The following is a 12,828-nucleotide window of genomic DNA, read 5'->3' as shown; positions in this document are numbered from 1 at the left end:
TGGACCCTCTCAGGCTCCTGACATCTCATTCGGGGCTCGCGAAGAGGACCGTATGTCGATCGCCGCATCACAAGGTGGGCTTGAGTCCTCGGGAGATGAGGATTCGGCTGCGTTGCCTCCCTTGGGAGTGCCAGCGTTGTCCGAGTCCAATCCCGAGCTGACGGCCGTGCTTTCCCGGGCAGCGGAGAGCATCGGGCTTGAGTGGAATCCTCCGCCCTGTCCCGAGTGCTCGAGGCTGGATGATTGGTTCCTGGGGGCTGCTCATGTGGATCGCCAGCACCCCCCTCTGGTTCCTTTCTTCCCGGAAGTGCACCAGGAAATAACCAGTTCATGGAAGGCACCTTTAACTGCTCTAAACCATTCTGGTACTTCCTCCGCCTTCACTGCCCTCGATGACGGGGCGGCCAAGGGGTATGCTGGGATTCCCCCGGTGGAGCGTTCTGTTGCGATGCTACTGTGTCCACAGAGCGCCTCCGCTTGGCATGGCGGTCCCAAGCTGCCCTCCAAGAACTGTAAGTTCTCATCCACGCTTCTGGCCAAGGCTTACAGAGCTGCGGGCCAGGCCGCTTCTGCCCTGCATGCCATGGCCTCACTTCAGGTCTATCAGGCCAAGCTGCTCCGGCAGCTGCACGAGGGCAGTGCTGACCCAGGGGTTTTGCAAGAGGCGCGCACTGCTACCGACCTCGCTGTCCGGGCGATGAAGGTCACTGCGCGCTCCACGGGTCAGGTGATGTCCACTTTTGTGGTCCAGGAGCGCCACCTATGGCTGAACTCCCCGGTCTCCCAGGATGGCCTCTTCTGCGACGTGGTAGAGAGCTTTGCCTCAGTCAGTCAGCTCATCAGAAGATGGAAGCAGGACCACTCCTTCCCCCGGAGGAGGGCCGGGGGAGAATCCTTTGTTCTCGTTTTCTTTTTGTTCCGCCACTGGCCCTGCAGCCGGTGGTACCCAAACCTTCACTAAAAGAGCTGTTTCCTCTACCTCTGGGTCCCAAGAGGCCATGAACGACAGTTGGCGATGTGCTTCCTCGCCGCTCTCGTTCTCCTTTCCCCTTGCCAGTTTCCATGCAAAGCCGGCTCAAGAACGCTTCGCCTTCTCATGCCCTCTTTGCTACTTGGAGTCAAACGAGTGTCCGCACTCCGCTCCCGCTAAGTAACGCTATGCCTCCCATGACAGGGTTGTCTGCTCCACCACGGTGCCCCAATGTGGGTACGCCTGTAGTCCCCTTGACCCCGCTGGTTCGGTTCCTGGGAGCCTGGCTAGAGCTCCCCAGGCCTTCCAGCTGGCTCATCCGAATGCTCAGGCTCGGCTACGCGATTCAGTTTGCCCGGCGTCCCCCCAGGTTTCGGGGTGTCTATGCGACGATGGTGGGCAAAGATGCCCCTGTCATGCGCGCGGAGCTCACGGCAAATGCTGGCAAAGGGCGCGATAGAGCCGGTCCCTCCAGCCGACATGAAGTCCGGCTTTTACAGCCCTTACTTCATAGTACCCAAGAAGACAGGTGGGTTACGGCCAATCCTGGACTTGCGTGCCTTGAACCGAGCTCTGCACAGACTCCCGTTCAAGATGCTAATACCCAAGCGCATTTTCGAATGCTTTCGTCTGATGTATTGGTTTGCAGCGATTGACCTGAAGGCCGCGTACTTTCATGTCTCCATTCTTCCTCGACACAGACCGTTTCTTCGGTTTGCTTTCGAGGGGCAGGCATATCAGTTCAAGGTTCTCCCATTCGGGTTGGCCCTGTCTCCCCGCGACTTTATGAAGGTCGTGGAGGGAGCCCTGGCTCCTCTCAGGGAACAAGGTGTCCGTATCCTCAACTACCTCTATGACTGGCTGATCCTAGCTCACTCTCGAGAGCGGTTGTGCGAGCACAGGGATCTGGTGCTCAGACACCTTGCCCGACTGGGTCTTCAAGGCAACTGGGAAAAGAGCAAGCTCTCCCCTGTGCAGAGGATCTCTTTTCTCGGTATGGAAATAGACTCGGTCACCATGTTCGCGCGGCTTACGAACGAGCGTGCGCAGTCACTGCTGAATTGCCCACTGAAACTGTTTCAGAGGCTCCTGGGGCATATGGCGTCCGCGGCGGCGGTCATACCGCTCGGGCTACTCCATATGAGACCGCTTCAGCACTGGCTTCACGACCGAGTCCCGAGATGGGCATGGCAACAGGGCATGCTCAGAGTGACCATCACTCCGGCCTGCTGCTGATACTTCACCCCGTGGTTGGACCCCTCATTTCTACGGGCCGGCGTGCCCCTAGAACCGGTGTCCAGACATGTTGTTGTGTCAACAGATGCCTCTGCCACGGGCTGGGGTTCCACGTGCAATGGGTTCCTGGACAGGACGCCGACTTCAGTGGCATGTCAATTGCCTCGAGTTGCTAGCAGTATGGCTTGCTCTGCACCGCTTCAGGGCCCTGCTGAAGGACAAGCACGTTCTGGTCCGTACGGACAACACTGCGACAGTAGCGTACATCAACCGTCAGGGTGGTCTACGCTCCCGCCGCATGTCGCAACTCGCTCGCCATCTCCTCTTGTGGAGTCACAAGCATCTGAGGTTGCTTTGTGCCATTCACATTCCAGGCAGGCTCAATCGTGCAGCCGACGAGCTCTCACGGCAGCAGTCTCACCCCGGGGAATGGAGACTCCACCCCAAGTCGGTTCAGCTGATTTGGGAACAATTCGGAGACGCTCAGGTAGACCTGTTTGCCTCTCCAGAAAATTCCCAGTGCCAGTTGTTTTTCTCCCTGACCGATGGCACTCTCGGCATGGATGCCCTTGCACACAGCTGGCCGCTGGGCCTGCGCAAGTATGCGTTTCCCCCAGTGAGCCTTCTTGCACAGACGTTGTGCAAGATCAGGGAGGACGAGGAGCAGGTCCTCACGGTAGCGCCTTTTTGGCCCCCCGGACCTGGTTCCCCGAACTTGTACTCCTCGCGACAGCCCCTCCCTGGCCAATTCCTCTGAGGAACGACCTTCTTTCTCAGAGACGGGGCACCCTCTGGCTCCCACGTCCCGATCTGTGGAACCTACTTGTGTGGGTCCTGGACGGGTCACGGAAGGTTTAGGTATCTTGCCACCACAGGTGGTAGCTACCATCACTTCAGCTAGAGCCATGTCCACCAGACACGCCTATGCTTTGAAGTGGAACCTCTTCGTCACTTGGTGTTCTTCACGGCGTGAGGACCCCTGGAAATGTCCGATTGGGTCAGTGCTTTCCTTTCTTCAGGAGGGGTTGGAACGAAGGTTGTCTCCTTCCACCCTCAAGGTCTATGTGGCCGCCATTTCGGCTCACCATGACCCTGTTGAAGGTAAGTCTCTGGGGAGGCACGATCTGATCATCAGGTTCCTGAGAGGAGCAAGGAGGCTCAATCCGCCTCGCCCTCAGCAAGTCACCTCTTGAGACCTTGCAGTGGTTCTATCAGCACTGCAGAGTGCTCCCTTCGAACCCTTGCTCTCAGTTGAGCTAAAGTTTTATCTTTGAAAACTGCGCTCCTGACGGCTTTGGCTTCGGTGAAGAGGGTCGGGGACCTGCAGGCATTTTCAGTTGACGAAGCATGCCTGGAATTCGGGCCGGCTAACTCTCACGTTATCTTGAGACCCCAGCCTGGGTACGTGCCCAAAGTTCCCACCACTCCTTTTAGGGATCATGTGGTGAACTTGCAAGCGCTGCCCCTGGAGGAGGCAGACCCAGCCATGGCGCTGCTCTGTCCAATACGTGCGCTCCGCACCTACGTGGACAGAACTCAGTGCCTTAGGACCTCAGACCAGCTCTTTGTCTGTTACGGAGGCCAGCAGAAGGGAAAGGCTGTCTCCAAGCAGAGGTTCTCCCACTGGATCGTGGATGCTATTGTCCTGGCTTATCAGGCTCAAGAACTCCCATGCCCCCTAAGGGTGAGAGCTCACTCAACTAGGAGTGTAGCTTCCTTCTGGGCACTGGCGCATGGCGCCTCGCTAACAGACATCTGTAGAGCTGCGGGCTGGGCGACACCTAACACATTCGCGAGATTTTATAATCTCCGTGTAGAGCCCGTGTCCTCCTGGGTACTCGCCCCTTCGGGCCAGTAAGGACCTGCTCGGTGTCAATCCGCTTGCTGCGCCATTCCACTCTTAATGCACTGTTAATGTCCAACACTTGTGTACATGCCCTTTGGTCAGCCCTGTGTGGGACTAGGTGCCTCCATGTGTTGTGATTCCCCTTTCTGGGCAATCCCACGTGTGTATGTCCACAGTAAGTCTCTCCGCAGCATGTGTCTTTCCCTTGGCAATCCCCTTGCTAGCTCTGTCGTTGAAACTTCCACCCTGCGGGCTGGGTACCTCAGAGTTCTTATGTATCACCACCTGGGTGGATACCTGCCTTCTGTAAGTCCTCCCACAGGCAGGCAGCCTGCCAGCATACCTCCAGCTGGAATATGCTACCCAGTGTATTCTGTTTAAGTTATGGGCCCTCACTCGTGTTGGCCTCACGACAGGGTGCTATCACTCACACGGGTCGCTGGAAGACAGCCATGTGGCGTTTTGTAAGGGACCCCATTTTTAACGTCGAACGTGACCGACTGAAAGGGAACGTCTTGGTTACGTATGTAACCCTCGTTCCCTGAAGGAGACGTTACGTCCCCTTGCCACATTGCTGTTCAGCTGAACGGCCGGATCACTGGCTTGGCTCCTCAGCGAAGACTTAAATGCGAGTTGCTCGCGTTGTTCCTTATATACCCGCTCTGCGGGGCGGAGCTCGCGATACAAATTGTGTAGCATTGGCTCGTTTTGTACCACTCGAAGGTGATTGGGCTCTCGGGCGAGATCCCATTCGTAACGTCTCCATTCCCTCCTTCAGGGAACGACGGTTACATACGTAACCAAGACATTATTTCCCCTTTTTGTCTGATTGGTCCCTTGAGAATACATTCAAGAAAAATATTTAATTAGGCCTAAATTTAATATTGTCAACACACATTGTTACCAATAATAAACTTAATGCATTGCATATTTGTCAGTTATGTGAATGAACCAGGAACCCCCCCCCCCTCATTTTTTTTAAAAACACATTCAGTTTATTAATACTACTACATACATCTAATAAAATTATGTATGCATCACATTAAGTTTATTAGTGTATTTTAAAACTAAGTAATCCAAATGGATGGACATTTTGTATGAAATTCAAATAAATAAATCTTAAATGCATGCCTGCAATCTTAAAAATAAAGGTGGTTCACGATGCCAAAAAATAACATTTTTGTCTAATTGGTTCCATAAAGAACCTTTAACATTCAGATCTTTAAAAGGTAAGAAAGAGATTGTTCTTTTAAGAACATCTGACTGAATGGTTATTTGTGGAATCAAAAATGGTTCTTCTATGGTATTGCTGTGAAGAACCTTTTAACACCTTTATTTTTAATAGTGTAGTTTTTTGTTTTTTTTTCAGAGTAAGGGTGCTTGGCCTCTTCTTAGAGCCTGTCCTCCAACAAAAAACGACCATATAGGTCGTTTGTGCAAGCACCTTATTACGACCTATATTTACGTTTTAAAGTTAAGCGCCCTCTAGCGGGTGTAAAAATAATGACAGTATCGCGTTGCGTCTTTCGTCATGAAATGACGTATAACGTCATTACCAATCAAAACGCACGTTTATTTAAATGCAATGTGTGGGCTTTTTACACCGATCTCACAGTATTTCCTACATATTTTACTAGGTGGCTTATTCGTTCGAATGACCACACCTAACCCCACCCCTAAACCTAACCCTCACAGAAATCATGCTAAATTATGATTTATTGAGCATATACATTTTCGTGCACATCCGTTCCCTGGGATCTAACCCATGATAGCATGATTACCTATCAATGTATAGCGCAATAATCTACCAACTGAGCTACACGAAACGCAAATCAGAGTGCAAATAAAAGAGTACAAAACATTAATATGAAAACGACCTTTTGCCAATAGGGGCGCAATTGTAGTATATGCTCTGATGGGTCGTATTTCAGGGATTTGGACAAACGACCTATACGGGCGTATTGGTTGGAGGACAGGTTGCATTTGCCATTAAGATGGCACAACAAAGGCTTAATTTCAGAGTAAGTAAATTTTTTATGTGTTGCATGCAAACAGGAACATTAAGAATGAACATGAATGCTGAGTGTGAACGTAATCATTTTTGAGGAAAGTGTGGAGTCTGTGCATAATAATTCTGTAATGTCTTCAGTGATAGATGCAGTACTCGATTTACCAGCACTGTAAGGTGGCATCAATACAATGTGTAGATTATTTACTGTTTACAAATTTTATTTATATTATTGCTCACATCATGTTTCTTTTTATTTTCAGTTATTTGTCATGTGGTGACACACGGCACCTCATGAAATTATTCATAGCTCATCTTATGCTTAAGGTGTTTTTAGTTTGTCATCTTTTATAGTAGTCATTGTGTTGCAGTAGGCCTAAATGTTGAGGTCCAATTTGAATGGAAAGAATGACATGCTCATAAACTTCTCAAGCAAGCAATACATTGTGATGAGGTGAATCTAAGCTTTTGTTGAATGAAAGACGTCTTCCCTTTTGTTGTCACATTTGGTCATGTCTTACAACTTGCTTGCTGGATAATAAGTGTCCTTGCACTGAATGATCTTATGAAATGCTCATTTAATATGAACCACTATAAAAACGTCCATTAATAAAGCCTATACCATCTTTGGTCTTGAACACCTTTCAAATAACTTACATAGATGAATAGAGTTGCTGTTTGAAAAAAAAAGGTTCCTTTGACATTATGTTATACCTTGTTATACATTCTTTTGTCACTTTAAATCTATAGAATGCTACATTGCTTTAGGCTTAACCTTGTGTGTTCATTATCCTAGACCACTTGCTCAACTATGTTTTTTTTTCTTCACAATTTACACACACACACAAACACACACACACACACACACACACACAAACACACACACACACACACACACACACACACACACACAAACACACACACACACACACACACACACATACACACACACACACACACACAAAACTAGCTTAGGCGTGGTTAAGTGTGCAGTTACTCAAACATCAGGATAAAAACATGAGATGTGCAGATTGAATTTAATTAGCAATGTTAATCATTTGAATAAATGTAACAATATACTGCACTGTACCTACTTGCTTTAAAAATGCATTAATTAATGTTAACTTTACTGTAAAATGTTCTGAAATATATATTGCTGATTCTCTATACATTCCTTTTTTGTTTTCAACAGAGAACACCAGTAAACAACGGGGAAGCATTTCGATGGTTCTTTTAGGACTCTGAAACAAGTGACATCATATGCATTGATGCCACAGACTTACCACAAAAAGAACTTGTAGGGCTACAAGGACCCAAGAAGCCCAGACTGTGGATGACAGAGCATGAGAGAGGGTGGGACAAGCTAAACAAATATATTCAAAAAAGAAAAAAAAAACTTTGTAATTTTATTTCCTGTGTAATTATTATTGTACTTTTGGCAGCATCATAATGTATATTTTTCAGTGTATGTCAATGTGTTTTAGTGTCTCGGCTGTGCACGTTGCAGCAATTCTTGTAAAGAACTGAGTAGACAATCATTACAAACAAAAGAAAATAATGTCAACCAATGGACTAATGGCCAATGAGATCACAACTCTCTTTAAAACACAACACATATTTTTAGACCTAATGCAATAATCATAAACTTAATTGTTCTCTGCCATCTCCCAGGCTTTCTAGGGACTTAAGAATACCTCTTTTCAATTAAACCAACAAATTTGAGAGGACACGTTGTGACCTCCACTATTAATGTGATGTTTTGTAATTCACATGCTGTGTACAAACAGTAAACAAAAGCCAGTAAGTTTCTTTATTTTCAGTTGTTGATTTTGTGTGGCATATTGCAGTGCAGGACACACTTTCTTGTTGCCATGTTGCACTTTTAAAAGTCTGGTAACACTGAGAGAAGGTGATTTAAGGTTGTTTGTATAGTCTCTCAAAGTTCAATTGCATTCCATTTAGTTTTGGTTGAATCTGTTTAAAAAGCTGCCCAAAGGTAGGTAGAGAACCAGTAAAGAACTTTCGTGAACATCACAGTAAGATTTGTGACATGCATTTTTATTCTTACAGTAAACTACACATTCCGAAATGAATTATCCAATAAGTTGCTCATTGTCTTTACCCTAATGTTGCATGTGTAAATGTGTTTTTGTTTTAAAGATATCAAAAAATTTGTATATTGTTGTTGTGATGCTTTTACGTGTTCAAATAATAAAGGAAACAAACAAACGAACAAAAAAAAAGTGAGAAATGTAATTTGATGCCGGGAAATGGTGAAATTTTTAATCAAACGTGCAGTTAAATGTTATAATTTATATACAGTATACTGTATTTCTTGTCTTTCCATTATCCTAATGCAAGCATGCAGTTCATGTCTGTGTAATTGTAATGCAATCTATCACAAGCGATAAAAAAGAAGGAAGAAAATACGTGAAGAAACAGGCATTGTCATTCCCATCTTCCCCTAGAATGCAAAGATGTCACATGGAAAAGAGAGTCGCTCCCAGGGGCATTAAGCTTTAAAGAGAGACTGAAATCCCATGTGGTTTGTAATGCGTGGAAAGGGTGCGTTTTGGGGTGATGGTTTGGGTGGATGGAATACTGAAGGTTGATGGGTAGACGGGGTGTTTGGGTAAATTGGGCTTTGGATATTGTAAGGACAGAATCATTTTTGAAAGTGTGGAAAAGGGAACAAAGGACTTTTTCTAATACAAAAAATGTATGGGACACATAACATTATCAAAACTAAAAAAACCTGGTTCCAAACTAGTTAGTCTTTTTTCTGGGTGATTAGATTAGGCTAAATTGCAAACTACACCACTGTTATTTATCAGGATACAAAATTCATGTTACATGTGAATTTTGTCAAACACTTTTATTGTTCCATACTAAATATATACAACTCAGTATATACAAGTTGAATAAACCTGAAAAAAACTTTAAATAGACCACAGAAAATCAATCCAGTCTCACTGCGAAACGTACTGGTGACAACATTTCTGTAAAAAAAATGATATGTTGCGTTTTGCAAAGTTTGAGAGGTCCAGTGAGTGGTTTAGAGGTCTAGAAATTGTTCAGTGTTATCCAAAACAGATTAATCTGAATCTTTATCCAAAACATGAATCTGCCAACATTTTTATTTTAATTGGTATATATTGTTACCAGTTTCTGGTGACTGGCACTGGATCTAACATCTAATAATGGACCACTTACACTAAATCATACCCTAAACCTGATTGGTACCAAAAGCAAATGTATACACAAAAAAAAACTTAATACACATGCTGTCACTGGAGCTGTATTTCCTTTCAAAATATACAACTTTGTTCCTTATTTACCCTTAAGGTTTCATTTCGGTGCCTTAAAAATACATATTAGTGTCTAAAGTGCACATATTAGTACGTAAATGGTATATATTAGAACCTTTTAAACTGCATTTGCTAGAGTAACCATGTATTTTTGCTTTGACCTCTTTTTTCTTGACTCTTGTTTCATGGATGTTGTACCAGGTGAGGTACCAAGCTTACTATATCAGAAAGGTCTCACATATGAGGCTGATCATGTACTACGAAAAGTATTTTGAGGTTTTCCTGCTGCTGATAGTCATTTTGGCTGGAAATTGCATCTTAGTTTTTTTACAGTTTGATTATGATTATGTCTCAAAACTGAGTAGACTAAAAAAAATAAAAATAAAAAAATAATTCACCTCTTGAGTTTGACGACCTGCACCTCATTAATTAAAAGTGCCAAATGTATATTTATTACTTGTTACTGACTCTTTGCTATTCAGGAAAGTATGTTGGACAGGAAATATGAAGCATTTGAACAGCTGGCAGTACAGGGCTGAGGAAAATTACTGCAGTTGACAGCAGCCTCATCTATGACAAATCCCCTTGGTTAGTGATAACAAAGTGATAAGGGCCATTAAGAACATGTTGAATGCTGAGATTAAACCTCAACAGAGAGGGCTCTAATCCTTCTCTGTTCTTGAACCCATTCACACACTTTGATTTGAAGTAGGTTCCCAGAAAACACACAGTCCTCAACTGCAAAAAATAAAGTAACACAAAAACATACAGATATTGGTCGTGCAGTGTTCGTTGTGTTAAATCAGTTTGTTGAAATGAATCTGTTATTCATATTAGTTGGTCATGATAAATATATTTGAAACATATGACATTTCACATATGTGTTTGTTTTCATGTTATATAGCTCATGTTATATATAAAAATCAAACAGACAGTAACATCCAATAAATGAAATATATGAAAAAAAACTATTTCACAGGGGGAAAAAAGTGTAGACAGAAATTTCTCACTTTTTTTAGTGGTACTGTTGGGTCTGAACCCTGTGTCTCCCACAGGCATGCCCACCCCAGGGATGGTGCAGTCATCTAAGTAATCCCTCAGGGATTCTGCAAGGAATGCTCATGCTGAGCCGTGATCTGTTGTGCTATGAATTTTGGCAACTCCTTGGTACACACAACTCTTGGAGGGGGGGTGAGGGGTTGAGGAAAAAAGACAGGTTGATCTAATGTGATAGAGCAGTCAAGATAAACACAGACACTTTGCCTCAAAAAGGAATAGTCAATTTAGCTGAATATTTTGGCACCATATGTCCTATCAAAATACCACAATGTATACTTGTATAATGTCCGCTTACAGAAATATAGATAAAAAATGGTTATCCTCTCAAAATGCTGGAGTCCATGTAGACAGAAATTAAATTTTGAGACATGACTGTTTTTTCTCGCATAAAGTGGTAAGGTCACAGAAGGGAAGAAAAAGAAAAAGGAAAGAAATCGAGGGAATGGGAGTGTAAAGCTGGAGCATGCCCTCCTTTTTATTATTTATTTCCCATCTGCATTTTTTTTCCACAGCGCACATATTGATGTGGAGAGACCAGGGTGTGAGTGTGTGTCAGAATCATTTCCTGATGAAGGTGACAAAGTGGAAGTAATCAGTAGAGCTCTGATCCAGTTTGACAGCCCTAGCAGTGCTGCTCTCTGCTCACAAGCAGGTAGAGTAAAAGAAAAAGAGGAATTAAAAAAAAAAATGCTGTTGTCTTCATACCTGCATCAAAAAAGTAAAAAGGCAAACGGTTTACATAGAATGGCAGAATTGATGTGTTTGTTGTTGAAGTGAGGAAGTGACTAAACCTTGAACATGTTTGCAAGCACAATATGGTCAATATAAGTATTTAAAAAGCTACTCCAATACAATACAACAGTAGTCTGGTAAATATTAAGGCACATAATAGATGATTTACAATAATAAATGTTCTAAGCTGTATATTTGGCTTCAGTGTACCAGTAGGAAATTTAAATTTAAATACAAATTTTAATTGTCAGATTTAGATATTAGAAGTATTCTAATAGTATCATGAGATTTTTGTATGAACGTGGAGTCCTTCAACAGAACCCTTACCTCAACATCTTCACCTGGGACTTTATGAAGAGACAAAAGCAACTGACATCCATACAAGAACTTTGGCAATTTCTCAAGACAACTAGTATACTTATAGCTATATAGCTTGTATACCTACATAAAATCTACACTCCTAAAAATAAAGGTTAACTGGCATCTACAGTTTAATGAAAAGCGTATAAAATCAATAGAAACTTTCCATTTCACAAAAGGATTCTTAAAGGTTAGTGGAAGTGTGTGGAAATGGCATTGGTGTGGAAACTTTACTTTTTTAACTACTGTTCCAACACAAATAATAATGGAAAAGATAAGAGGAACAATTAGGATGTGAAGTGTTACTACTTTTAGGGATGTTAGGTCACACAAAACATTTATGTCAAGCTAAGATAGAAACTCTGGAATAACCTACCTAACATTGTTCGGGAGGCAGACACTCTCTTGCAGTTTAAATCTAGATTAAAGACCCATCTCTTTAACCTGGCTTACACATAACATACTAATATGCTTTTAATATTCAAATCCGGTAAAGGATTTTTAGGCTGCATTAATTAGGTAAACCGGAACCGGGAACACTTCCCATAACACCCTATGTACTTGCTACATCATTAGAAGAATGGCATCTACGCTAATATTTGTCTGTTTCTCTCTTATTCCGAGGTCACCGTAGCCTCCAGGTCCAGTCTGTATCCAGATCAGAGGGTCACTGCAGTCACCCGGATCCAGTACGTATCCAGATCAGATGGTGGATCTGCACCTAGAAAGGACCTCTACTGCCCTGAAAGACAGCGGAGACCAGGACAACTAGAGCCCCAGATACAGATCCCCTGTAAAGACCTTGTCTCAGAGGACCACCAGGACAAGACCACAGGAAACAGATGGTTCTTCTGCACAATCTGACTTTGCTGCAGCCTGGAATTGAACTACTGGTTTCATCTGGTCATAGGAGAGCTGGCCCCCACACCTGAGCCTGGTTTCTCCCAAGGCTTTTTTCTCCATTCTGTCACCGATGGAGTTTCGGTTCCTTGCCGCTGTCGCCTCTGGCTTGCTTAGTTGGGGTCACTTCATCTACAGCGATATCTTAGCACAGCACAGACACTATTTAACTAAACAGACATGACATCACTGAATTCAATGATGAACTGCCTTTAACTATCATTTTGCATTATTGACACACTGTTTTCCTAATGAATGTTGTTCAGTTGCTTTGACGCAATGTATTTTGTTTAAAGCGCTATATAAATAAAGGTGACTTGACTTTACTTGACTATGAAAACCAAACAGATGTTCAGGGCCAGAATAGAAAAATTGTAAACATAATATTTAATTCTAGGTGTACAGCAGT

General features: G+C 43.8%; 1 protein-coding gene across 1 annotated transcript in view; it reads left to right on the top strand.

The window, feature by feature from the left end:
- Positions 1 to 7,432, top strand: part of cxxc4 (CXXC finger 4) — a 33,561-nt gene extending 26,129 nt beyond the window's left edge. The window contains exon 3 of the mRNA XM_059553229.1: positions 7,253 to 7,432. Coding sequence (XP_059409212.1) covers positions 7,253 to 7,297 — 45 coding nt within the window. The 3' untranslated portion in view covers positions 7,298 to 7,432. The remainder of the gene's footprint in view (positions 1 to 7,252) is intronic.
- The last annotated feature ends 5,396 nt before the right edge of the window (positions 7,433 to 12,828 follow it).

The sequence above is a fragment of the Carassius carassius genome, chromosome 7, assembly GCF_963082965.1.
Source record: "Carassius carassius chromosome 7, fCarCar2.1, whole genome shotgun sequence".
In the NCBI taxonomy this organism is placed as follows: Eukaryota; Metazoa; Chordata; class Actinopteri; order Cypriniformes; family Cyprinidae; genus Carassius; species Carassius carassius.
Note: the sequence above shows the minus strand (reverse complement) of the source record. Positions and strands in the feature narration are given on the sequence as shown.